Source organism: Lissotriton vulgaris, chromosome 1_1 (genome assembly GCF_964263255.1).
Source record: "Lissotriton vulgaris chromosome 1_1, aLisVul1.2, whole genome shotgun sequence".
Lineage (NCBI taxonomy): Eukaryota > Metazoa > Chordata > Amphibia > Caudata > Salamandridae > Lissotriton > Lissotriton vulgaris.
Window position 1 is genome coordinate 775,399,781 of NC_141685.1, and position 24,419 is coordinate 775,424,199.

General features: G+C 46.0%; 1 protein-coding gene across 1 annotated transcript in view; it reads left to right on the plus strand.

The window, feature by feature from the left end:
- HMCN1 (hemicentin 1) overlaps nucleotides 1-24,419 on the plus strand; it is a 1,183,532-nt gene that overhangs the window by 1,061,036 nt on the left and 98,077 nt on the right. Inside the window, exons 94-95 of the mRNA XM_086956029.1 lie at nucleotides 14,168-14,317; nucleotides 17,513-17,650. Coding sequence (XP_086812155.1) covers nucleotides 14,168-14,317; nucleotides 17,513-17,650 — 288 coding nt within the window. The remainder of the gene's footprint in view (nucleotides 1-14,167; nucleotides 14,318-17,512; nucleotides 17,651-24,419) is intronic.

Consider the following 24,419-nt stretch of genomic DNA (forward strand, 5'->3'; position numbering starts at 1 on the left):
GACAGCACTATTACCTTCCCCGTGGGTCGAGCAGTGGATCCTATGTTGATGAGCTCCCTGGCGCTGATGGTGGGGGGGGGGGGGGGGGGGAGGGGGGGGTTTCACAGTCACTGGGAATTTTGAGGGGGGGGTTTCCTTTTGGGGTTTTGGGTTTGTTTAGAAAAGCAGATGACGGACAGTGTGTTATCCGGACCAGCTCCAGCATCCTACTGACCCCAGCTGCATTTGCCGCCCAACCCCAGGGATATGGGCTGATTGGCTGTATAGCAACGTTATGGAAGGGGGTCGGTGGGCTATACCTTGGATATGTTGTTCATAAAACGATACTGGTCGCTACTGTATTGCTTTACTGATTCCTGCAATAAAAATATATTAAAAAAAAAAAAAAAAAATGATACGCAGCTGGCAATCGCTCTTAATGGCCCCCTATAATTTCCGACTGACCTTGAAATCTGTCTGAAGAAAGTGGCCGCCTGGATGGAGCACTCGTGGCTCACGTTAAATGGAGGAAAAACAGAACTCATGTTTCTGGGTGACTCCTCCAACTTAGATCTTAAACAGATATGCCCAATTGCCTGGGTCTTGCCCCAACCCCCAAGACTAGAATTAAAAGCTTGGGCGTTTGGTTGGATGCCTCCCTCAAGTTCGAAGACCAAGAAGTGAGAGTAAAGGGGGCCTACTATGGGGCCATCAGATTACTCCAGAAAATTCTCCCACTCCTTCCTATGAATGCAAAAAGTATCCTGAGATAGTCCCTAGACCTATCTCGCTTAGACTTTTGAAACTCCCTCTACCTAGGAGCACCCAAAACAACAATAAGGAAGCTCCAGATCGTACAGAACTGTGCCGCCAGAATGTTTCTGCGGATTTCAAAAAATCAATCGGTCAAACCAGCTCTGAAGACTTTACATTGGCTACCTGTATGGGAAAGAATAAAGTTTAAAGCACTGTGTATAGCACATGAATCCATATGAGGAAAGGGACCAGCCATTAACAACTCCCTCATCACGCTCCACCGCCCTGGGAGGTGCCTTCGCTCGGCCAACCTCAACCTTGCAGTCATTCCCAAATTCAGGAGAGCTAGAAGCGGAGGAAGATCTTTTTCCTACAACGTTGTTAAACTCTGGAACACAATGCCCTTACACCTCCGGATGGAACTCAATCATCTTCTTTTCTGAAAACTCCGCAAGACCTGGCTCTTCCAACACTCTCCCTTATATTCTTCACTTTCCTTGCTACCATTAAATCTTTCACTCCTTGTTTGGCTGCCAGTGCTGGGATGCCTCTGGGTAGCTATGCGCTCTACAAATGTTAAATAATAATATCCTAATGTTACTATCTTAGAGTCAGTATTCTTGTGTCCTAGCGTCCATTTGTTAGTGTCCCCATCAAATTGCCTCATGCCAGTTACCCAGCATTTGTTTTGAATTCCACATGTCAGTGTTCCAGTGTCATTGTTCAGTTTTTGGGTTTCATTGTTCCCTGTAATAAAGTCCTAGCACTGGTGTTGATTTGCCTGTATCAGTGTCCTGATTACAGTACCAATTTTCCAGTGCCCCTTAGTGATTGTACCCCTCATTACTGACCCAGTGTCTGTACCCCTTCGTCAATATACCGACATCAATGCTCCCATGTTGTTGCTTTTATGGCTGTGTGCCAGTTTTGGTGCCCCTTTGTTGGTAACCCTTCGTTTTTTTGGTTCCCCTGTGTCAGTTTCCTAGTGTCCAAGTGGGCTCCCTTTTGTCAGTTTGCTAGCCTAGTGTTGCATATGATACCTTTGTTTGCTTATTAACCACTTATACCATCTTAACTCCACTTCGAAGCACTAAAGACTGAGAGTAAACATGGGACAGATATCTAGTAATTGCAAAAATAAATTAGGGATGATAAGTGTTTTAAGAAAGGTAACTTGAAAAACGTTGTGAGATATACTTGCCTTTAGAGAAAGAGAGAGAGAGAGAGACAGACAGTGAAGGAGACCCAATTAAAAAAGACAGGAGGGTTGACAGGTGAAACATGCATTTCACAAATCATACATTCCAGTGATTAATGCAGCATTATGAGTAGTCACCACATCACTCTAATTTTTGTAGATGACCATAGAGAAGCAGTTTCACAAATCATGTAAAAATTAAAGAAATAGTTTGAAAATTGGTTCACAATGCAATGCAGATCTTTAATTTTAATTTGTATGCTGAACTTACTAATAGGTGTTAGCAAGAGCAAAGGTTGTGTCTTGACCTGCCATTCTTGCCTTCTGCCATTTCCATTGATGAAGGCCAGGCATTAATATGGGCTGTGCCCAGCTCTGCCAGCTCGATTTGCAAAACCTCATCATCCCCGCCTTGCCTACAGCCTTGATCATTTAGCGTAAACAGCACAGTTCCAAGAGGGCTGAACACGTGCCAGTTTTCCAGGTATCCACATAAAATAAATTGGTATACAACACTGTAATAGTTTGTTGTCGGTAGTCATTCTGAAAACCTGGTGCGGATCTGAGAGTCCTGGCACTACACTAGGCACCCCTAATTTAGAGGTGGCTGTGTTTTATTCACCCCCTACAGATTGCTTTGCAACCCTTGTAATTTACCCATCACAGGATTCCAAATGTTGACTGACTGGGGCTGTGAAGATATCTTTGAAAGTGAAAGACAATAAAAGATTATTTGGGACACCCACGTGATGCAAAGTGCCCTCCAGTGTGAAACAACGTTATCCACTAGCAACACTTTATATTGCCTGCTTAGAGGGACATTATTGGGTAAAATCTTTAAGCAGTGACTTAGCAAAACACAATACATGTCAAGAAGACAAAGCATTACTTAAGCAACTGACGTAACTTCTAGGCAGGATGCTGCAACAATTGCATTAGTAAAATAGTACCCATGCCTATCAGCAGTACATTAAAACCCATTCCTGATGCATATTTCACTCATTCGAGATGTATTGTCAGCTCAGCAAGGAACGAGTGAAATTGAAGTGCTCTAGTGAATAAGGTATGTATACATTAAGCAAAACAGCAAATTTAATTGTGGCATTCTTCTAAACTGTTCTTAACTTGCCACCATCTATCACCAAGGAATATCAAACTTTTTTCAATATCAACTTTTATTGGTGTGAAAGCAATAAACACACAGTAGTGAAAGAAACAACAAATGTTAGTGCCCTTGTTAAAAGAGATGGAATTCTAACTTCTTTAACTCAACCATCTACTGTGTGAAGTACCGCACATAAAGTCCGGAATTCATAGATTTCATTTAAATATTCTGCCATTAAACTTTATTGGCCATTTTATGGCATGGGTACATATATATGTGCGTGTGTGTGCATGTATATATATATATAAGTTTAACCACACAGACACATATACACATTCACTGAAACAAACATACATTTCAGGGACGGTATAGTTAGTTGGACATTTAACTCGTACAAAACCAGAGAAATTCTGCCGTTATAGTTAGTTCAGCTAACTATAACTCGCGCCCCCACAATACACTGCTGATGACGTCACATATTACATCATTCATGACATGGTCAGTGACATCACTGATGACATCACTGATGACATCTCAAATGACATCACTGATGACATCATCCACATGAAAAGCTGATGCCCCTTCTCACACTTTAATATAACCTTTGATACACCCACTGTAAAATACAGACTACCATTTTTTAAACCATCAACATACCAATACCAGTTACTGTATACGCACTCACTGATTCCTCGGTCTAAACACACATCCACCCATTCACCCATACAATCACTCATACATGCAATCACTCTTCAATACAACACTATCATATGCACTCATACACCTATACAGACACTCACACACCGCCACTCATCCATGGGGTTACTCACACACCTAGTCAGTCATGCAGAGAATCAATCTTTCTCCCATTTACTCACTTACTGTATACAGTTATACACACACAACCTCACTTATTCATACAAATACTAACGCATACTTACTCTTTTACTGGATTTACTGGAGGTAACAGGAGGCTTAGTTCGCCCCTAACGTCAACCTTGGGGTCCAACTACCCCTTTTATTACCACTAGTAAGTCCCACACAGCAGAATTGCTAACTTCTTATATCATGCCCGCCCCCTCCCTGCACCACTGTGCAAACGTCCCCCCTAGCACGTAGTAAATTGGGGGATTAAGTCCCCTTGAATCCTGAAGATCCCTGGGGGCCAACTAGCCCACAAGGTAACTCCAATAAGTGCCACAGGGCTGGGTTACAGAGAGGTGGTGCAACGCCATGCCTCTTTTTACACCTCTCTGCAACGCACCTCTGCTGCACTTACTGGAGGTTTCTAGTTGGCCCCCAGGGACTATCAGGATTCAAGGGGACTTAATCCCCCAACTTAAAACGCCCCATGGAGCACTTTTGCACACTTTTCACATCAGGCCCTGCCCCCCTGCCTTCACCACTATGCAAACGCGCCCCGTGGCGCATTTTAAGTTGGGGGACCCTCAGAACTGAAGAGGAATTAATCCCCCAACTTAAAATGCGCCACGGGCGCGTTTGCACAGTGGTGCAAGGAGGGGACGGGGCCTGGTGTGACAAGTGTGCAAACAAGCCCTGTGGCTCGTTTTAAGTTGGGGGATTAAGTCCCCTTGAATCCTGAGGGTCCCTGGGATCCGATTAGCCCACCAGGTATCTCCAGTAAGCGCCACAGAGCTGAGTTGCAGAGAAGTGTTAAAAGGGGCGTGGCCTCAGACCACCTCTCTGCAATGCAGCTCTGTGGCGCTTACTGGGGGTACCTGGTGGACTAGTTCGCCCCCAGGGACCCTCAGGGTTCAAGGGGACTTAATCCCCCAATTTCCAATGTGCCAGGGGGTGCGTTTGCACACTTGCTATGTGAGGCCCCGCCCCCTCCCTGCACCACTGTGCAAACGCACCCCCTGGTGCGTTATAAATTGGGGTATTAATTCCCCTTGAGTCCTGAAGGTCCCTGGGGGCCAACTAGCCCACCAAGTACCTCCAGTAAGCGCCACAGAGCTGCGTTGCATAGAGGTGTAAAAAGGGGCATGGCCTCGGAACACCTCTCCGCAACGCAGCTCTGTATTCAAGGGGAATAAATTCCCCAACTTACAACGCACCAGGTGGCGCGTTTGCTGAGTGCTGCAGTGAGAGGGAGGGGCCTCCTCCGAAATGCAGTTTAAAAAATATATATTTTACTAGAGGGGCTGTGTGACCCCCCTTCTTTTACATTAATTGGGGCTCTGGGGACCCCATCCCCCAGGGCCTGCTAATTTTTATTTTTTAAACAGGAAGGGGGCCACGCGGCCCCCCTCCCGAGGCCACATTTTTTTAAAATTATTTTTTATTTTTAAAGGAGGGGGCTGCATGGCCCTCCTACTTAGGCCTTTAGTGGCCCTGGGGACCCCATCCCTGGGGCTGTGCCTCTTTATTTATTTATTTTTTTAAATTTCATTATTGAAGAGGGGCCACTTCTGGCCCCAGGGCTGGCCCTTTCCATTGGGGACCGTGGGGGGAGCCCCAATCCCCCCACGGTCCCGCCAGGTCCCCGCCTCCTGCGGTTGCTGGCATTGCTTTTCCACACGGGGAGCTGCTGTCATGCATTACATTATTATAATATATATACATTACATATATATATATTATATATATATCCTCGTTAAGCTGCGGCATCTGATGAAGGCTTATTCGAGCCGGAATGCATCATGCCACACAAGCTGTGAATAAAGGAACTCCCGTAAAGCTCCCCGCTGTGTCCTCTGGTCTCTTACAAGGAGGGGCCGATTTTGGATATTTGACGCGCTTGCCAGTGTGCGTTGAGAGAACTCGTTCATCAAGTGTCCTGTGGTTTACTGGCATCATGGCACGTTTTCTCCGAGGTATGGGACACTGCAGGACCACCTCAGGATCAGGCAAGTGGCCACTGTCAGCGACAGCCCGTGACTTCACTGGGAAGAGAGATCACTGCATCACTGCTTCACGGCCCAGTTTGACTCAGCATCTTGGGGCAAAATGTTGGGGACTTGAGGGAGTCCTGGACTTGATTCACGGGGTTTCGCCACAACTTTAACCCCCCACCCTTACCTGGTATTGCAGCATCCATTGAAGGACTTAATTTGAATCCACCAAATACATTCACCGGAACATTGCATCCTGGGAGCTCCAGTCCACAACACCAGACTGCAGCTGCAATTCATCAAGTGCAGTCAGCTGACCTTCCGCCACTGGGAGGGCCTCAGAAATATATGAGAGGGGGTTAGAGTAACCTCGTTAAGCTGCGGCATCTGAGGAAGGCTTATTCAAGCCAAAATGCATCATGCCACACAAGAGGTGAATAAAGGAACTCCCGTAAAGCTCCCCGCTGAGTCCTCTGGTCTCTTACAAGAAGGGGTCAATTTTGGATATTTTATGCGCTTGTTCATCAAGTGTCCTGTGGTTTACTGGCATCATGCCAAGATTTCTCAGAGGTGTCAGACACCGCAGGACTGCCTCAAGATCAGCCCAGGCAAGTGGCCGCTGTCAGCGACAGCCCGTGACTTCACGGGGAAGAGGGATCACTGCATCACTGATTCACGGCCCAGTTTGACTCTGCATGTTGGGGCAGAACGTTGGGGACTTGAGGGAGTCCTGGACTGCATTCACTGGGTTTCACCAAGATATTAAACCTCCACCCTTACCTGGTATTGCAGCGTCCATTGAAAGACTTAATTTGACTCCACCAAATACATTCACCGGAACATTGCATTCTGGGAGCTGCAGTCCACAACACCAGACTGCAGCTGCAATTCATCAAGTGGAGTCAGCTGACCTTCCGCCACTGGGAGGGCCTAAGAAATATAAGGGAGGGTGTTGGAGCAACCTAGTTAGGCTGTGGCATCTGAGTTGGCTTATTCGAGCCGAAATGCATCATGCCACACAAGCTGTGAATAATGGAACTCCCATAAAGCTCCCCACTGTGTCCTCTGGTCTCTTACAAGGAGGGGTCGAGTTGAGATATTTTACACACTTGTCAGTGCACGTTGAGGGGACCCGTTCATCAAGTGTCCTGTGGTATACTGGCATCTTGCCAAGTTTTCTCAGAGGTATCGGACACCGCAGGACCCTCTCAGGATCAGGCCAGGTAAGTGGCCACTGTCAGCGACAGCCCGGGACTCCATGGGGAGGAGGGATCACTGCATCACCGCTTCATGGCCCGGTTCGACTCTGCATGTTGGGGCAGAACGTTGGGGACTTGAGGGAATCCTGGACTTCATTCACAGGGTTACGCCACAACATTAAACCCCCACCCATACCTGGTATTGGAGCGTCGATTGAAGGACTTAATTTGACTCCACCAAGTACATTCACCGGAACATTGCATCCTGGGAGCTGCAGTCCACAACACCAGACTGCAGCTGCAATTCATCAAGTGCAGTCAACTGACCTACCGTCACTGGGAGGGCCTCAGAAATATAAGAGAGGGGGTTAGAGTAACTTCGTTAAGCTGCAGCATCTGAGGAAGGCGTTTTCGAGCCGAAATGCATCATGCCACACATGCTGTGAATAAAGGAACTCCAGTAAAGCTCCCCGCTGTGTCCTCTGATCTCTTACAACGAGGGGTAGATTTTAGATATTTTACGCGCTTGCCAGTGCGCGTTGATAGGACCCGTTCATCAAGTGTCCTGTAGTTTACTGGCTTCGTGCAAAGATTTCTCAGAGGTATCAGACACCGCAGGACTGCCTCAGGATCAGGCCAGGCAAGTGGCCGCTGTCAGCTACAGCCTGTGACTTCACGGGGAAGAGGGATCACTGCATCACCGCTTCACGGCCCGGTTTGACTCTGCATGTTGGGGCAGAACGTTGGGGACTTGAGGGAGTCCTGGAAGACATTCACCGGGTTTCACCAAAATGTTAAACCTCCACCCTTACCTGGTATTGCAGCGTCCGTTGAAGGACATAATTTGACTCCACCAAATACTTTCACCGGAACATTGCATTCTGGGAGCTGCAGTCCACAACCCAAGACTGCAGCTGTAATTCATCAAGTGGAGTCAGCTGACCTTACGCCACTGGGAGGGCCTCAGAAATATAAGGGAGGGGGTTGGAACAACCTCGTTAAGCTGCGGCATCTGAGGAAGGCTTATTCGAGCTGAAATGCATCATGCCACACAAACATTGAATAAAGGAACTCCTGTAAAGCTCCCCGCTGTATCCTCTAGTCTCTTACAAGGAGGGGTCAATTTTAGATATTTTACGCGCTTGCCAGTGCACGTTGAGAGAACACGTTCTTCAAGTGTCCTGTGGTTTACTGGCATCGTGGCAAGTTTTCTCCGAGGTATCGGACACCGCACGACCGCCTCAGGATCAGGTCAGGCAAGTGGCCGCCGTCAGCGACAGCCTGTGACTTCACGGGGAGGAGGGATCACTGCATCACCGCTTCACGGCCCGGTTTGACTCTGCATGTTGGGGCAGAACTTTGGGGACTTGAGGGAGTCCTGGACTTCATTCATGGGGTTTCACCACAACATTAAACCCCCACCCTTACCTGGTATTGCAGCGTTCTTTGAAGGACTTAATTTGACTCTACCAAATATATTCACCAGAACATTGAATTCTGGGAGCTGCAGTCCACAACACTAGACTGCAGCTGCAATTCATCAAGTGGAGTCAGCCAACCTTCCACCACTGGGAGGGCTCCAAGGGAGTGGATTGGAACAACCTCGTTAAGCTACAGCATTCTAGGAAGGATTATTCGAGCCGAAATGCCTCATGCCACACAAGATGTGAATAAAGGAACTCCTGTAAAGCTCCCTGCTGTGTCCTCTGGTCTCTCACAAGGAGGGGTTGATTTTTTTATATAGGTATATATAGTTAGGACCAAGTTTCCGTAGGAAATCCGCAACATTCTATTGGGAATAACTTTTGCGCCGGTGGATGAATCTTTGTGAATTTCTCAAAGAAGATGGCCCGTTATGCTCCGCTCCTTCCCTGAAAGTGTCAGGGGGATTCGTCAAGCGGGGGCCGAGAAAAAAGGGGGGTCCCAAACGTGTTTTCCCCATGTTAACTTCCATAGGACGATTAGACACGGCTACAGCCCGAACCGCTGAACGGAATTACACCAAACTTGGCAAAATGGTAGGGACTGGTACGCAGTAGGGCCTTTTGTTTAAATGATGTAAATCCCTCCAGTAGTTCCTGAGAAAACCAAGAGAAAAAAAATATATATATCTATAGCAGCTTACTGTAAGATTACTGTAAGCGTACTGTACTCTGTACCTTTCTGAGCACGAGCTGAATGCTAATTGGCTGTCAACTGTCTGTCAACACTCCAAACTAGAAAGTGTTGGCAGCCATCTTGTGTCTCGGTAGACTGAGGCACAGGAAAGTAGAAAAACAAACGTGTAGAACTCAAAAAGGGTGCAGGGTAGAAGCACCCTGACCCCCTAGGCCTGATCAGGGGGTCCCACAAGGACCCCCCAGGCCCCAAAAATATATATAGTTTTTTTAAATCGCGGGGTACGTGCACCGTACGCATACGGTGCACGTACGTACGGGTACTGTTCGCGGACCCACGATTTTAAATTTGGGTGCCTGGGGGGTCCTTGTGGGACCCCTGAGCAGGCCTAGGGGGTCAGGGTGTTTCTACCCTGCTCCCTTTGCGTGTTTTGCACCTTTGTTTCACTGCTTTCTTGTGCCTTGGTTCTACCGAGGCACAAGATGGCTGCCAACACTTCCTGGTTTGGAGTGTTGACAGACAGTGGCAGCCAATCAGCATGCCTTCCCGAGAAAGCTGCATGCTCCTTGGCTGTCAACACTTCTAACCAGGAAGTCTTGGCATCCATCTTGTGCTAGTGTTGACAGACAGTGTCAGCCAATCAGCATGCCTTCCAGAGAAAGCTGCATGCTCATTGGCTGTCAACACTTCTAACCAGGAAGTGTTGGCATCCATCTTGTGCTCGATAGACAAAGGCAAAAGAAAGCAAAAAAACAAACTTGAAGAACACAAAAAGGGGGCAGGGTAGATACACCCTGACACCCTAGGCCTGCCCAGGTGGTCCCACAAGGACAAAAAAGGACCACATTTTTTTTTTAAACCTGGTCTGTTTTCTAAAAAATTACCCCCGACATAGTGATAAAGAAGTATGGGGGGTCCACAATCCCCCCACACTTCCCTGGGGACTGCCGCCCCCGGGGCAAAGCAACAGAGCCCCTTGGTGCATACTGGAGGCTCCTGGTGGGCTAGTTGGCCCCCAGGGACCCCCAGTATGCAAGGGGAATTAGTTCCTACTCTGCAAACACGCCAGGGGTTGCGCTGCAGAGAGGTGTAAAAAAGAGGTGTGGCCTCATTACACCTCTCTGCAATGCAGCCCCCTGGCGCATACTGCAGGTTCCAGGTGGGCTAGTTGGCCCCCAGGGACCCCCAGTATGCAAGGGGAATTAGTTCCCCCTCTGCAAACACGCCCGGGGGCTGCGTTGCAGAGATGTGTAAAAAAGGGTGCGGCCTCATTACACCTCTTTGCAATGCAGCCCCCGGGCTTATCCTGGAGGCTCCTGGTGGGCTAGCTGCCCCCCAGGGACCACCAGTAGGCAAGGGGAATTAGTTCCTCCTCTGCAAACGCGCCAGGGGTTGCGCTGCAGAGTGTTGTAAAAAGGGGGCGTGCCCTCTGAACACCTGCCTGCAAAAATGTAGTAAATCAGTATAAAAAAACCAAAATTAATACATTTAAAAATTATCATTTAAAAAACCGTCGAAATTCAATGAAAAAAACATAGGTTTCAGGCCTTATATAGTTAGGAATTAGCATTTAAAAAACCTTGCAAATTCAATTAAAACCCCATAGGTTTCAGGCCTTATATAGTTAGGAATTAGCATTTAAAAAACCTTGCAAATTCACTGAAAAAAACATAGGTTTCAGGCCTTATATAGTTAGGAATTAGCATTTAAAAAACCTTGCAAATTCACTGAAAAAACCATAGGTTTCAGGCCGTATATAGTTAGGAATTAGCATTTAAAAAACCTTGCAAATTCACTGAAAAAACCATAGGTTTCAGGCCTTATATAGTTAGGAATTCGCTTTTAAAAAACGTTTGAAATTCACTCAAAAAACTATAAGTTTTAGGGGTGTTATAGTTAGCTGGACATTTCACTCATACAAAACCATTGAAATTGCTCCTATATAGTTAGTTGTACTAACTATATTTCGCGCACCCGCAATCCACTGCTGATGATGTCACATATTACATCATTCATGACATGGTCAGTGACATCACTATATAAGGCCTGAAACCTATGGTTTTTTCAGTGAATAAATATATATATATACATATACATATATATATATATATATATATATATATATATATATATATATATATATATATATATATATATATATATATATATATATATATATATATATATATATATATATATATATATATAACCTACTGGCAATCTCCGGTAGGTAGTTATAGTTAGGACCATGTTTCCATAGGAAAAGTGTTTTTGACTTGCCTATAACTTTGGCGTCCTTTGACGAATCTTCACAACACTTTCCCAGAAAAAGTGCCATGGGGAATCTTGTTGTGCATTGAAAGTTTAGGGGTGATCCATGAAGTGGGGGTCGAGAAAAAGTGGGGGACAAAAAAGTGCATCTCCCATTTTAATTCCCATCGCACCGTTAGACACTACTGCAGTCGGATCCGCTGGATGGAATTGCACAGAATTTCACCGGAAGGTAGATTTGGTTTGCAGATCACACTTTTAGTTATCCAGTGTAAATCCTTTCAGTAGTTGTTGAGACATTTAGGGAAATAAAACAAGGATATCTGTTTCCACAGATAATTCCAGAAGAATAACAAGCACATGCAGGCAACTGCAGAGCTCTGATTGGCTGCAAAGACTTCAACCAGGAAGTGTTGGCAGCCATCTTGGAACTCGTCTTAGCGGAGCCCCCAAACAAAATGTAATAAAAGTGAAAAGGGGGCAGAGCAGGAATACGCTAACCTCCTAAACGTGGTCATGAAAAAGAGAATTAAAAAAAAATTGTCATCGAATTCACAGCAAAAAAAATGAGCGTGTTGTTTTGAAAAGTGCCCATGGGTGGACCAGGTCCTGGGTGCATTTTATAAAACAAAGGAGGGGGCGCCCAGATCCCCTCCTGAGGCTCCTTGAGGCCCAGGGACCACCACCTCTACTGGGCTTTATTTACATTTTGGAGGGTACCACGCAAATCACCCCTCCATAAGCTTAAATGAGTCCCGGGGAGACTACCCCCTCCCCATTGCATATTCTATGAAAAGATGGGGGCCATGCAGACCCCCAGGCCCCGGGGAAAATCACCTCCCTGGGGCTACATGTTAAATGCTTGGATGGCCTCTGGCTTCACCTGAGCCCGGGGACCATCGTCTCCCCGGGGCATAAAAGAAAAGCTTTGGGGGTTGTACGGACATCATCTCCCTGGGGCCCACTTAAATATGGAGTGGGTAGGCTGCATGTACCCCCGCACCATTCCGCTCACCTCCTCCCCGGGCCTTTCTTTTTATTTAAAGAAGGAGGGAGGTCATGCTGCTCCCCTCCCGGGCTGTTCTCGGCCCCAGGTACCACCAACTCCCTGGAGCAGGATACAAATGCTAAAGGAGTGGTGCTGAGTGGCCCCACCTCCTGGAGCCAATATTGGCTCTGGGGACCACAACCCTCCCAGGGCTGGCCAATGATATGTTCTGGGGTGCCCACACCTAGGATATAGCTATAACGCAGATTAAAGGTCAACAACAAGCAGAAAGAGTCAAGCTAAAGTAGAGAAACAAGCAGAAAGAGGCAGAATAAAGGTCAGAAAAGAGTAGAAAGAGGCAGAATAAAGGTCAGTAATGAACAGAAAGAGGCAGAATAAAGGTCTGTAATGAGCAAGAGAAAGGTGAGGAACGAGCAGAAAGAGGCAGAAAAAAGGTCAGCAACAAGCAGAAGGAGGCAAGATAAAGGTGAAAACGAGCAAAAAGAGGCAGAATCAAAGTCTGCAATGAGCCGAGAGAGGAAAAATAAAGGTGAGAAACAAGCAGAAAGAGGCAAAATAGAGGTGAGAAACAAGCAGAAAGAGGCAAAATAAAGATCAGAAACAACGAGAAATAGACAAAATAAAGGTCAGCAACAAGCAGAAAAAGGCAAAATAGAGATCAGGAATGAGCAGAAATAGGCAAAATAAAGGTCAGCAACGAGCAGAAAGAAATGTCACTGACTATGTCATGAGTGATGTAATATGTGAAGTCATAAGCAGTGCATTGCAGGGGTGTAAGTTATAGTTAGCGTACATAACTATACCTGCTGAATTTCAGTGGTTTTGTATGAGTGAAATCTGAGCCTCCCTATTCTAAGTTTTTTTTTATTCTATTTCCTAACTATAATGTCCCTGTAACCTTTGTCTTTGTTCAGTGAATTTAAATCCCCTTTAGCTCACTGAGGCCTTGTTTTATTTGTCAGAACATTTTGCCCTCTAGTAGCGGAATGTTATAATACCCTTATAGCCGTCCGTAGCTGGGCTCACCTTCAGCTTGGCCTTTAAGGCTGGAGTTGGCCTTTAATGGCCGGTATAGCCTGCTACAGTGGGCTATAAGGCTATAATATATCCCAGTTGCCACTGGGTAGTTATAGTTAGGATCGTGTTTTCATAGGTAATAATGTTACGGGTGATTAGACAAAAAGTAATAATTAAGATGATTAATAAAAAAGTAATAATGTAAGATACTCTTTCAGATGATATCAATGATGTCATAAACAACAAATTCATTGTTACATTATACCTAGGTCAAAACTATTAAGCTAACACACATTAGATTACACTCTGATTTGTCAGCAGGTAAAATAGTTATCCCTACCACCAAAACTCCAGCAATTCCACTAAGACGTAGTGGGGCTTTCATGTTTGTTGAGCGATAACTGTCTACAGTTGCCAGCATGTTCTCCCAAGGCTTGAGATGTTCCTGAACTATTCTTTTGGTGTAGAATTCAGGAGTGTCTTACATTCAATTAGTTTACTGGCCTCAGGTTTAATGTGAGTTAGGCTGGAAGAATTGGAATCGATGCAGTATGAGTTAACCCACTGTTCCGCATAGGTTATTGATCCTAATGTTTATCATCATGACTACAGACAGCAGGTGGAATTCATCTGACTCACTGTGTCCCATTCACTCAACAGGTGGACCACAGGTTGCCAAAGGAAGTATAATTGGGAGTATTAATGATATTGAATTTGGAATTGCTTTCTTAAATGCCACAATTACAGACAATCCTGATTCCGACAGTAGAATAATACAAGCTAAATTCACAAATGTCCCCAGGAGCCTAGGTAAGTTTTTTAATTACCTCTGGTGTTGCTATCTGTGTACATTGTGCCTATAACCATCTGGCATAGACACTTGGTGTAAATGAAGATCTACCTTTTGATAATAAACATCTTTCATTGATATTTTACAATGTGGCTCGTGGCAGAGACCACTCCTGTGGCAGATAGGCCTTAGGCCACAGATGAAATGATCTTACTAACCAAACAGAGGGTAAAAGTATGGTGCTTATAATTGATTTCCAACTCTGGGTGTTTTCTAGATTTACATGTGTGCATGTTTCAGGAGTCAAGTTGAATGTTTCCCAAAAGCTTGAACTATGCCTCATTTATTCAGGTTTTCACTATAAGTGGGAGAAAAAGCAATAAGTACAGACCTGTGATCATATATTGCAGCTCACTTTGGTGCAAACGTAGATCTCTTTGTATACCCACTACCCTAGATGACACACCCATCCATTCCATTTTGGGGGCGGTAGGGAGTTATGTTTATTTAAATGTTAGGAGGACTGCAAGTCTGTAAATATGAAGGAGATATCAATGCTGTAAACTGCTGTTACATGTAGGTAATTGAGGAGACCGAAATGGTTGCCTGCATGAGCTATCCATTGCAGGTTTCTGGTGATTTTCGACCTCAGCACACAAGGAATTAAATCCAGAGCTGGAGCACACTATGCAAACCTTCCTTTAATGAACATGACTACAGTCAGCTGACTGGGCCATTGAGGATTAACAGATGTGGAAATAACAGCTTCTAGTGGCAGAATAATCCTTTTTTCCTATTGCCTACCAGAGAGAGTTTCCTACTGGCGTTTCCTTTTATGAATTGGTCTGTCAGCCCCCTACATCCAGGTCCCACGCTTCCTCCATGTGGAGCATGGAATACACACATATGATTAATATTTGTAGGTGCAATAGGATGTGAGTAGAGTATTTGTGATGTCTATGACTGTGGCAGTCAAGGAGTCCATTTTGGTTTCATTACAAGTCTCGAGACCTGGGAGAGCCCTTTCCCCTTCTGGATCCATCCTTATCCAATGACATGACCATAACAGGTGAAGGAGTTGAGTGGCAATTGAGTGGGAAGCATCACCTACGTTTGTGCCTTTTCAGGGAGCTGCCAATACTACCTCACCCCACATTCCCGCAGACACTACAAGAAAGAGTCTAGGGTTTGACCAATCTGGGAGGGTTACACAAATGTCAGAAACTGCCTGAAACTGGTCCCAGAGCTGGACCTGTCACTATCTCTATCCATAAATCTATGTAAGTATGGGTCAGATACCACCAGTTGAGTGCCAAGGTTTCTCATCAACCAATATATATGGTTACATACTAGTGCAGGCTGAGAAACCTGCCAGGAAGAGCTAACTTGGGTCAACTTTGAGGGAAGGAGCTGACTGACTGCTTGCAGCATGTATTGGATTTATCCTTGCAGAAATTAAAGGCTAGCTAGACAATGAATACTGCGGGGAACTGGAGCAAGATCTGATGTAGTACACTGTATTCTAGGGAGGATCTGGACATCCAGGTGCCTTGGTTCATTGTGTCCGAGAGTAAGTACACTTGCTTCCTGCCCACGTGCCTATGTGGGACACTTGGAACAACTCTCCTGACTGATCATTGGAAGATTGCGGACCGTGGCTGGTGAAGTCCCAAGAACTATAGCAGACAGATCAGACGAAAAGTGCTAGTAGACATGCCACCAAGAAGAATGCCATGTGGTTGGTGGCTGGCCATGAAACTATTGAGTGCCTCTGAAGGTTTAGCTCTATGTTAAAATCGCAACCACATGTGACGGTTACTCCTATCTCCATTTTGATAATCACGGCAGCTTTGGGTACGAGCTCTGATTTTTTTGTTTTGGTAGTGGGTTTGGAACAAGGTAGGTCCTCTGCAGTACGCCCATTGGATCGGAGCAAGTAGAGCATGGCCTCCCCTCACCTGTGTTCATGCAGCTCCACCTTCACTCACGAGAGGCACATGCTTGTGCACAGAATAGAATTGAAGGCAGGAGAAAACAACAGCATTTGTTCAGCCCCAGGGCTGAGTCAATTCAGTCTCTCCTATTGTGCCTCACCTCAAGGCACAGCATAGACCCCAGCTTTGTCTGCTCTTGTCTTGGGATGTTTTGAAAAATGTTTCCTCATCTTGAGGATGGGAGAACTGGAGCAAGAAATCAGGGCTGCTCTTCATCTGAATTCCTTACACATCTACTCTTCCCAGTTTATTTTCTTAGCCTCCAATATGTCCAGGAAACTAAGCGCTCTCCAATTTTGACTGCTTATCATTGGATTCACCTTCAGATAATGGGCCAGATGCATAAAGAATTTTCTGTGCCTTACTTTTGGAGTACTTTTTCTTGGCAATGAGGAATAAGCGTATCAAAAGGGAGAAGAAAAAAAACAACATAATTTTCTTACCAAAACCAACAACCACTCACTTAATTAATCAGCCACGTGTATGTGAACAACTATTAATGCAAGTTATATCTATCACTCCACTAAATGGGGTCAGAGGATCTCTGTAATTCTCTACACATGTCTTCTGTTTGACTTTAAAATGTAGGCAATGACTGTCAGCACACAGTGGAGACTTGCTTGTTTAATTGAGTCTGTATGAATGGGCAACAAGGCAATACTCACCCGCAATGTGTGTAACTGTCACATCACTAATAATGTTGTCAAGTTGTCCTCCTGGATATCTTTACTGAAGGCTTAATTCACAATAATTCTTCTGTGTGTAGCTGTGACTTACTAATGTAAATTTTTTTCTTCTACCTTTAGTTCTTTTTTTCCATATATGTTTTCTGCATGTGCGAGAATTGGACACTGATATTTTTGAAAATGTGGCATAATAGATTAGTAAGTTAATAGCACAATGCAATATGGTTGTTAAAAGATTATGAAAAATATTTAATAAAATGTAAAATTATATGGAATAGACCCTTTGCTCAATCTGTCTTTAGTACAGACTACCCCGAAGAAGGTATTAATTTATTACTTTAATTAGATGCTGTAACCATGGATTTCTTAGTAATAAACAATCTGCTTTTGCATAAATTAGGTATACATTTAAATATGTTTTTGCTGTTAGCGAGCCCTAGTTCTCTTTGTTATGAATATTTACTGTCCCATCTAGTGTATTTACCTTTATGTCCAGCCTCTTATGTGACCAATATTGACCTGTTCGTTATTTAAGGCCCTGCTATGAGGAAGCTGGTTTCCATCCTGAATCCTATTTACTGGGCAACAGCAAAGGAGATTGGAGAAGCTGTGAATGGATTCAGCCTCACCAATGGTGTCTTCAAGCGAGAATCCCAAGTGGAGTTTGCAACAGGTCAGTAGAAATGAAGAAGCACAAGTGGAGAGTTAAACCAGAAACATCAGGAGTCATTGATGTGCCTTTGTTTAACACAGTTTTGGCTGAAAAGATAACAGCATTCAAAGAAAAACTAAGAAATCACAACTGTTCACAGTTGGACAATTTGCACTTAATTTAGGAAGACATCCGCTATCCTATATTATGACATAGTACCTTGGCCCTGGGATGGTACACAATTGCTTTATCACATGAATTATAAAAAATGTCTGTACGAAAGTGCCCCTTTTTTAAATGGTCACCCCCACTTTTTGCCTAGTGTCTGATGTAATTTTGACAGAAGTGCACTGGGTTCTTGCTACCCAGGTCTACAGTGCCCGATCTCTTTCCTTAAAGCTGTACAGTTGTACCCCCAAATGGCAATACCTTTAGCACCCCTTGTAAGTCCCTAGTAAATGGTATCCATGGTACCTAGGGCAAAGAGGCTAAAGACGATCCCTAAGGGCTGCAGCATTTATTGTACTAGCCAAAGGGACCCCTCAGAACCATCATGCTAGCTGCCATTACAGGCTACGTGCTATGGTGAAGACACAACATGGAACACCTTCTGTGTGCCGTGCCTGCAGACACTGCAAGCAGTATAGTTAAGCAAACCCTACTGCAGGTGTAGGAAGCTGGCTCTGTATATACTATACCAAAGTAAGGTATAGTGAGCACAGGGTACAGTGGATCCCCAGAGGTACAGCAGAGGTTAAAGTAGATAATACCTCCGTCTCTTTTGTGGTAGTGTGGTTGAGCAGTCAGACTTATCAGAGGGTAGAGTTAAGCATTTGGTGTACACACTCAGGCAAGAAAATATGTCACACACTCAAAGACTGAATATTGACCATTTGTTTGTGTAAAATGTTGTTACTTTGTAACTTTTATTACTAGAACCAAGATTTCCTCAGTAGCAGTTAGGTGATACTTTAAATACAGTGATGCTTTTCAAGATACAGTGTATACTGGTTTTGTAGAAGCATACAAAATATGTTGCAGCCTAGAAAAGTCCACACCACTCGCGGTGCAAGATTGGCCGGGTACAGGGTGCTTAGGCAGTGTCGGGAGCCCAATGCTTTCCTTCGGAGGTTGTCATCTTTGTATTTCGGCTGCAGGCTCAGTCCAGGTAGTCTTCCGGGAGGAACCAACAGCTGGGCAGGTAAGTAGAGCTGTCTCTCGAGGTGGACGACGGGTGCAGAGTTAAGTCCTGGAGCAGGGTTTCGTGGTCCCGCAGGGGCTAGATCTTCTTTTGTGAACAGGACCGCTGTCCTCAGGATTTTTGAGTCTTTATTGAAGTGGAGGATCTGTCCTCGCCAAATCTGGAGTTCGCTGATCTTTCTTGGAGTCATTGTCATTTTCTTCGGAGCTGCAGGCAGGCCAGTAGGGCTGTGGCCAAGTCAGTTGTGCCTGGAGGCTTCACTGCTGCAACATCTTCGGGATTCCAGTCTTCATAGGTTGTCACGAACTGACTTCTGGGTTCAGGCTACCCCTTAAATACTGTATTTAGGTGGCATTTTAGGGGTCTCGAGATCAGAAGCCAGTGGACTTCTGACCTTAGGGTGCTTACACCCTTGGTGTGCTCACACCACACGGGGGAGTGGGTACAATCCATGATCCTGATTGGAGGGTGTCTGTCATCTGCAAGGTGGCGGGCACTGAAGAGTGGGTGTCACTTCACCTCACCCACCTGAGGGGTGGGGTAGGCAGAGGTGGACACACCATCTGGACTGTTCTAATTTTTCCCACCTGCCCTCCTACCGAAAAAGGGGTGAGGCAGGAAGGGGGCCGGCTCCTGATAGCAGGAGAGGCTGGGGGTCGAGTTGCAAAGGCGACAAGGCCTTTGAAGCTCCCCTGCAACAGATGGTGTGAACACCTCTGCCCAGGAAAAGCTTTGTTTCTGCGCCCAGGGAGCAGAGGCTCCCACCCCAACGGTCCAGAAACCTGTCTCATGGCGGCAGGCTGGTGTTCACTAGTCAGGAACCCACCAATGGTTGTTTTGTTCAGGGGTTCTCTGAGTGCATAGACCCCTGAGAGCATGGAATAATAAATCCGACACTGGAATCAGTGCAGGTTTAATATTCTGAGATGTTTGATACCAAACAGCTGAGGATTCAGTAAAGCCATTATGGTGCTAGGAAACTCTTAATGACAAGTGTCCAGACCATATACTCAGGATGGCTTTTCTGGGTACTGTTTGCTCATGTAGATTGGCCCTCACATGAGGCATACGGCACCCTGCCTTAAGGGTGACTTACCTAGGCCTCATGCAGTGCTGGGCAGGTATGGCATGGCGCACAGTGACATGTGCCATGTTGACTGTTCACTTTTAGATGCACCACAACACGCAGGCTGCAATGGCAGTGGTGCATGTTTATGGTGAGAGGACTCTGAGGGTGGCACACTACATGCTGTAGCCCTCAAATGCCTTTACCTGGCATCCATGCCCTTGGTACCATAGGTACCCCTTACAAGGGAATTCCAGGTTGGCCAGAGTTGTGCCAATTGTGGAAACAATGGTACAGTTTTAAGTAAACAACACGGGACCTAGTTACCTGATTGACAGGGACCCCGTGCACACTCAGCCCAAGTGCATCAGAAATCTGGCAAAAAGTGTGGAGGGGTTACTGCAACAGAAACCCACTTTCCTAAAGCAGGCCTTTCAGGCCCCAAGGCAGGGGGAACTATATTACATGTGTGGATAATTCCAAATGAGCAGATATGCCCTTGTCATGTCTAAGTTGAGTCTTAGATATTGCAAGTGGATTGGGAATCCATTTTTATACATGTGCTGGACACTGGTATTTACGAGTTCCCTAGCTAGATGATGCTTCACTCAAACTAAAGATGTTTTTTATCAAACATCTCATATTAATAAAGCCACACTGATTCCAGTGATGGATGTATCAATACATGCATCCAGAGGGTACCTTAGAGGACAGGTTTCTGACCCCCTTCAGGTCAGACCCCGTGCTCTCTGAGGGCAGAAACAATGCCTTCTCCGGCTGGAGGTGTTGTCACGTCCTCCAAGCAGGATGGCTACGTGATCAGCATATCAAGGCAGGAGGCTTAAAATACCTCTGATACCTTTTATATGTGACCCTTCCACTTCCCCGGACAGGGGAAATACCACCCCCTTGCCCGGGACCATTTGGAACTAGGACAGGTGGGAAGATTAGCTAGTCAGGAGGCTTGTTCCACTCTTAGGCTAGTTCCATCCCTATGGTGGGCTACCTGGTGTGAACACAAAACGTAGAATTCCACCATCTTGGTTTTGTCATAATTAGGCTCACTGGGTCAGGTTTATGCCCACTTCACTCAGTAAGTGCTCATATAGAGGGCATAGACACCCTAAAAGTAAGTAGCCAATTAGCTTCTACCTGTCACTCCCCTTAACACCCCTAAATTGAGCGTTTAAGAGTTAACCAGATGCAGAGGCGTAGCTAGAGCTTGTGGCGCCCGGGGCTATTCTTCAGATTGCCGCCCCCCTGGGGGTGGTGCTGGGAAAAAGGACGGCGAGCACCTGAAAGAGGTCCGACACGTAGTATCATCGCTAACAGTTACCTTGATCATGCAAGTTACATGCACATACATGACACGGTCCAAGGCTAGACAGCGCCCGTCCCCAAAATAGTGCCGCCTGGGGCAGACTGCCCCCACCTAACTACGCTGCTGATGGAAAAGCTAACGGAAACCCAAAACTTACATCAGTTCTACATACTCGTCACACCACAAAAGCTTACTCGAAACCAGACCTACTTTGTCGGGTTGTAGACAGCAGGCACATTCTCTCAGTCTCCTTGGGAGTGCTAATTGAGGGTGCTGAGGCCCATCCTGACGCTGTGAGAGCAGCATCTGGATTGGCGGCAGTGCAGTCTGGGAGCCTGTGCCTGTAGTAGGGACAGTAGAGCGGTAATCGGGAAGGATTCAGGTACTTTAAAAAAAGGTATTGTTCTCCTCCTGCCCGCTACTTTGCCCAGACACCAGCACCTGTCTAAGTGATTTGGACAGGTAGAGATTTGGGGGGTGGGGGTAGGGACAGGTATCGCTAGAGCAGTGCCTAATTTGTAAAAAAAAGTCAGTAGCATAGCCCTTCACGGTGGCCCCTGCAGCTTGCACCACCCATTGCCCCACCAGTGCTGCCAGTGACAGTACCAGCACAACTAATAACCCTCTCACTTCTACAAGCGTGAAAATTCTGAATACGCCAGGCCACCCATAGATATACGAATGACACTAGTGGCAGACATTATCCATTTTTAAAATATGTTCAACTACTAAACACTGTTTGCTTATCTCAAAATTTGATAAACAGCACCACTCTCAGAGCTGGTATTGAGAATAAAGTGTGGTGCAGTGCACCGGAAATCTCTGGCTCAAATTAAGCACTGTGTTAGACAAGAATGAATGACGGGCAGAGGGGAGAAACAGGGATGGTGAGGTGGGGATGGAGGAGGAGGAGCAGACAGGCAGGGAAACAGGGAGAAGGAGGCATACAGATATGGGGAGGGACAGAGATGGGGAGAGACAGATGGAGGTTGAAAGACAGACATTTGAAAAGACAAGCAAAGAGGGTGCAGACTGGCAGGGAGAGGCAAACAGTGGAATCAGATAAAGTCGGATAGAGGTGGAAGATATATACCGGGGACATGTACAGATAAACTGAGAGGGAGAGGCAGGCAGAGTAGATAAAGAAAGACAGGTGGAAGAAAGAAAGAGTGGGCAGAAATGAGGCAAAGAGAGTGAAGCGAACAACAGTCAGAGGGGAAGAAGCAGATAGAGATTACGAAGTCAGGTTTAAGTTCAAGTAGGGAGGTAGAAAAAAAAGGCAGATAGAAAGACAAAATAAGAACTCAGGCATAAACAGGGAGAGAAAGATAAAAAGTGTTAAAGAAAGTAAGACAGGCTGTAGAGGAGACACAGACAAAGAAAGGTAGAGAAAAGACAGTGAGGGATAGAGGCAGTCAGCTATGGGGAGAGATAGATGGAGGGAGAGAAACACGATGGTGCAGATGGGGCAACACATGCAGACACAGAGAATGGTGGAGTGGACAGGCAGAAAGACAGACAAAGAAGACTGACAGTGCGAATGAGAATGAAAGACAGAAAGAGATAAACACATTTAGAGGAAAAGAGATGGACAGAAAGACAATCAGAGACAGTGACAGACAGAACTAGAGAGGGGGAGACAGGCAGAAAGGAAGTCAGAAACAAAGGGGCAGAAACAAAGACAGATAGGGAGTCAGACAGGTGGAAAGTAAGCAGACAGAGGGAAAGAGATAGGCAGGCACTTCTATCAGTGGAGATGGCAGACACAGGCAGTCAACAGTAGAAGAAGAAAAAAGGCAACTAGGAAAAATACAAACAATGAGACAGAGATGAAAGATAGACGGAAAGGGGGGAAACGGAGAAGCATAGAGGTGGGCTGGCATCAAGACAGAAAAAGATAGCTTGGGACAGACGTCAAGGGATATGCAGGTGGGAAATCATGCTGTCAGGAGAGATCCACATACTTGACAACCATACTGATTTAGGAGGTATGCCACTGCCCTCAATACAACTACAGCCTGCTTGCTTGTTGGAGCCATTATATAGCTTTTGGGGAATCTGTAAATTACACCCCACCGAAGGCGTAACAGGCTGCCACTGCAAAGAAAAAGAAATGATTTGCAAGCTTCGGAATATAGGGCTTGGGAATGTAAGCAGAATGATCGGGGTTGCTGATTGATAACATCACACCACTTTGATAGGCTTGTGGGTGATGAATTTGTAATAATGAAATCAGTGTTGGCGCTGCTTTAAAAAAAAGTCAATCTTTTATTCCTTGTAATATCCTCTGGTCTAGCTGACCGCACTGCCATTCATTCTGATCGTGGTCCAGGATCACGTGATGATGTCACTTTGGGCCTACAATCTTATAAACATCCATCAATTTACCTCCATGGTCTTCGGAATCCAGTTTGCCCCTGCCCTCACGCTCCTTTCACACACACCCTAAATTTTCCCCAGCTTTGGCCTCCGGTTCAGACATTCTGCTTCCTGCAGTGATCCCACCCCCTCTGTTTCCTGGGGGACAATGAAAGCCACAGCCTGTCAGGGCAATGCTTCAGATCATGATGGTAGGCATGCGCGAATATGTGACGTGCGGTGCTGCCTGCTGCGCAGCGGCGCGCTTGTACTTCAAACGGCGGGCGGCCGCGCTGCACTGACCTGTTGCTGCGGCCTTTATATTTTATTTGGGTACACTCACTTACAGTAGTGTCAGTGAGTGTACCCAAATAGGTTATTACAGCTGCTGCAACGGGCTAGTGCAGCAGTGCGGCCGCCGCCCTCACAATAGTGCCGCCAGATGCCAGGAACTCAGATTCAATTGATCAAGAAGATGAGCACTAAGAAGGGCCATGAGACAACGAAAACTGAAGACTCTGTGCACTGTTGGCACCAAGCTCTACCTGCCTACACCAGTCTCGATAGTCGTGACAGAGTGACCCGTTCTGCAGCTGAGCAACTACCAAAAACCCCAGTAGAATGCCTACCTTCGCAAATAGCAGACAAGCTCCCTTGGATTAGAGGGACTACTCCCTTGCAGTCCACAAGCAGTGAAGAAGCAAAGTCTGGTTCACCAAGTTGCCTTTTCCCAGCCAGCCTGATGCAGCAGTCCCAAAGGAAGAGGATACCTGTGATCCAGGAGGTCAGATCTGTCCTCCCACCAAGCGAAAGGACACCAGGACCAACCAGAGCAGCACAGGAT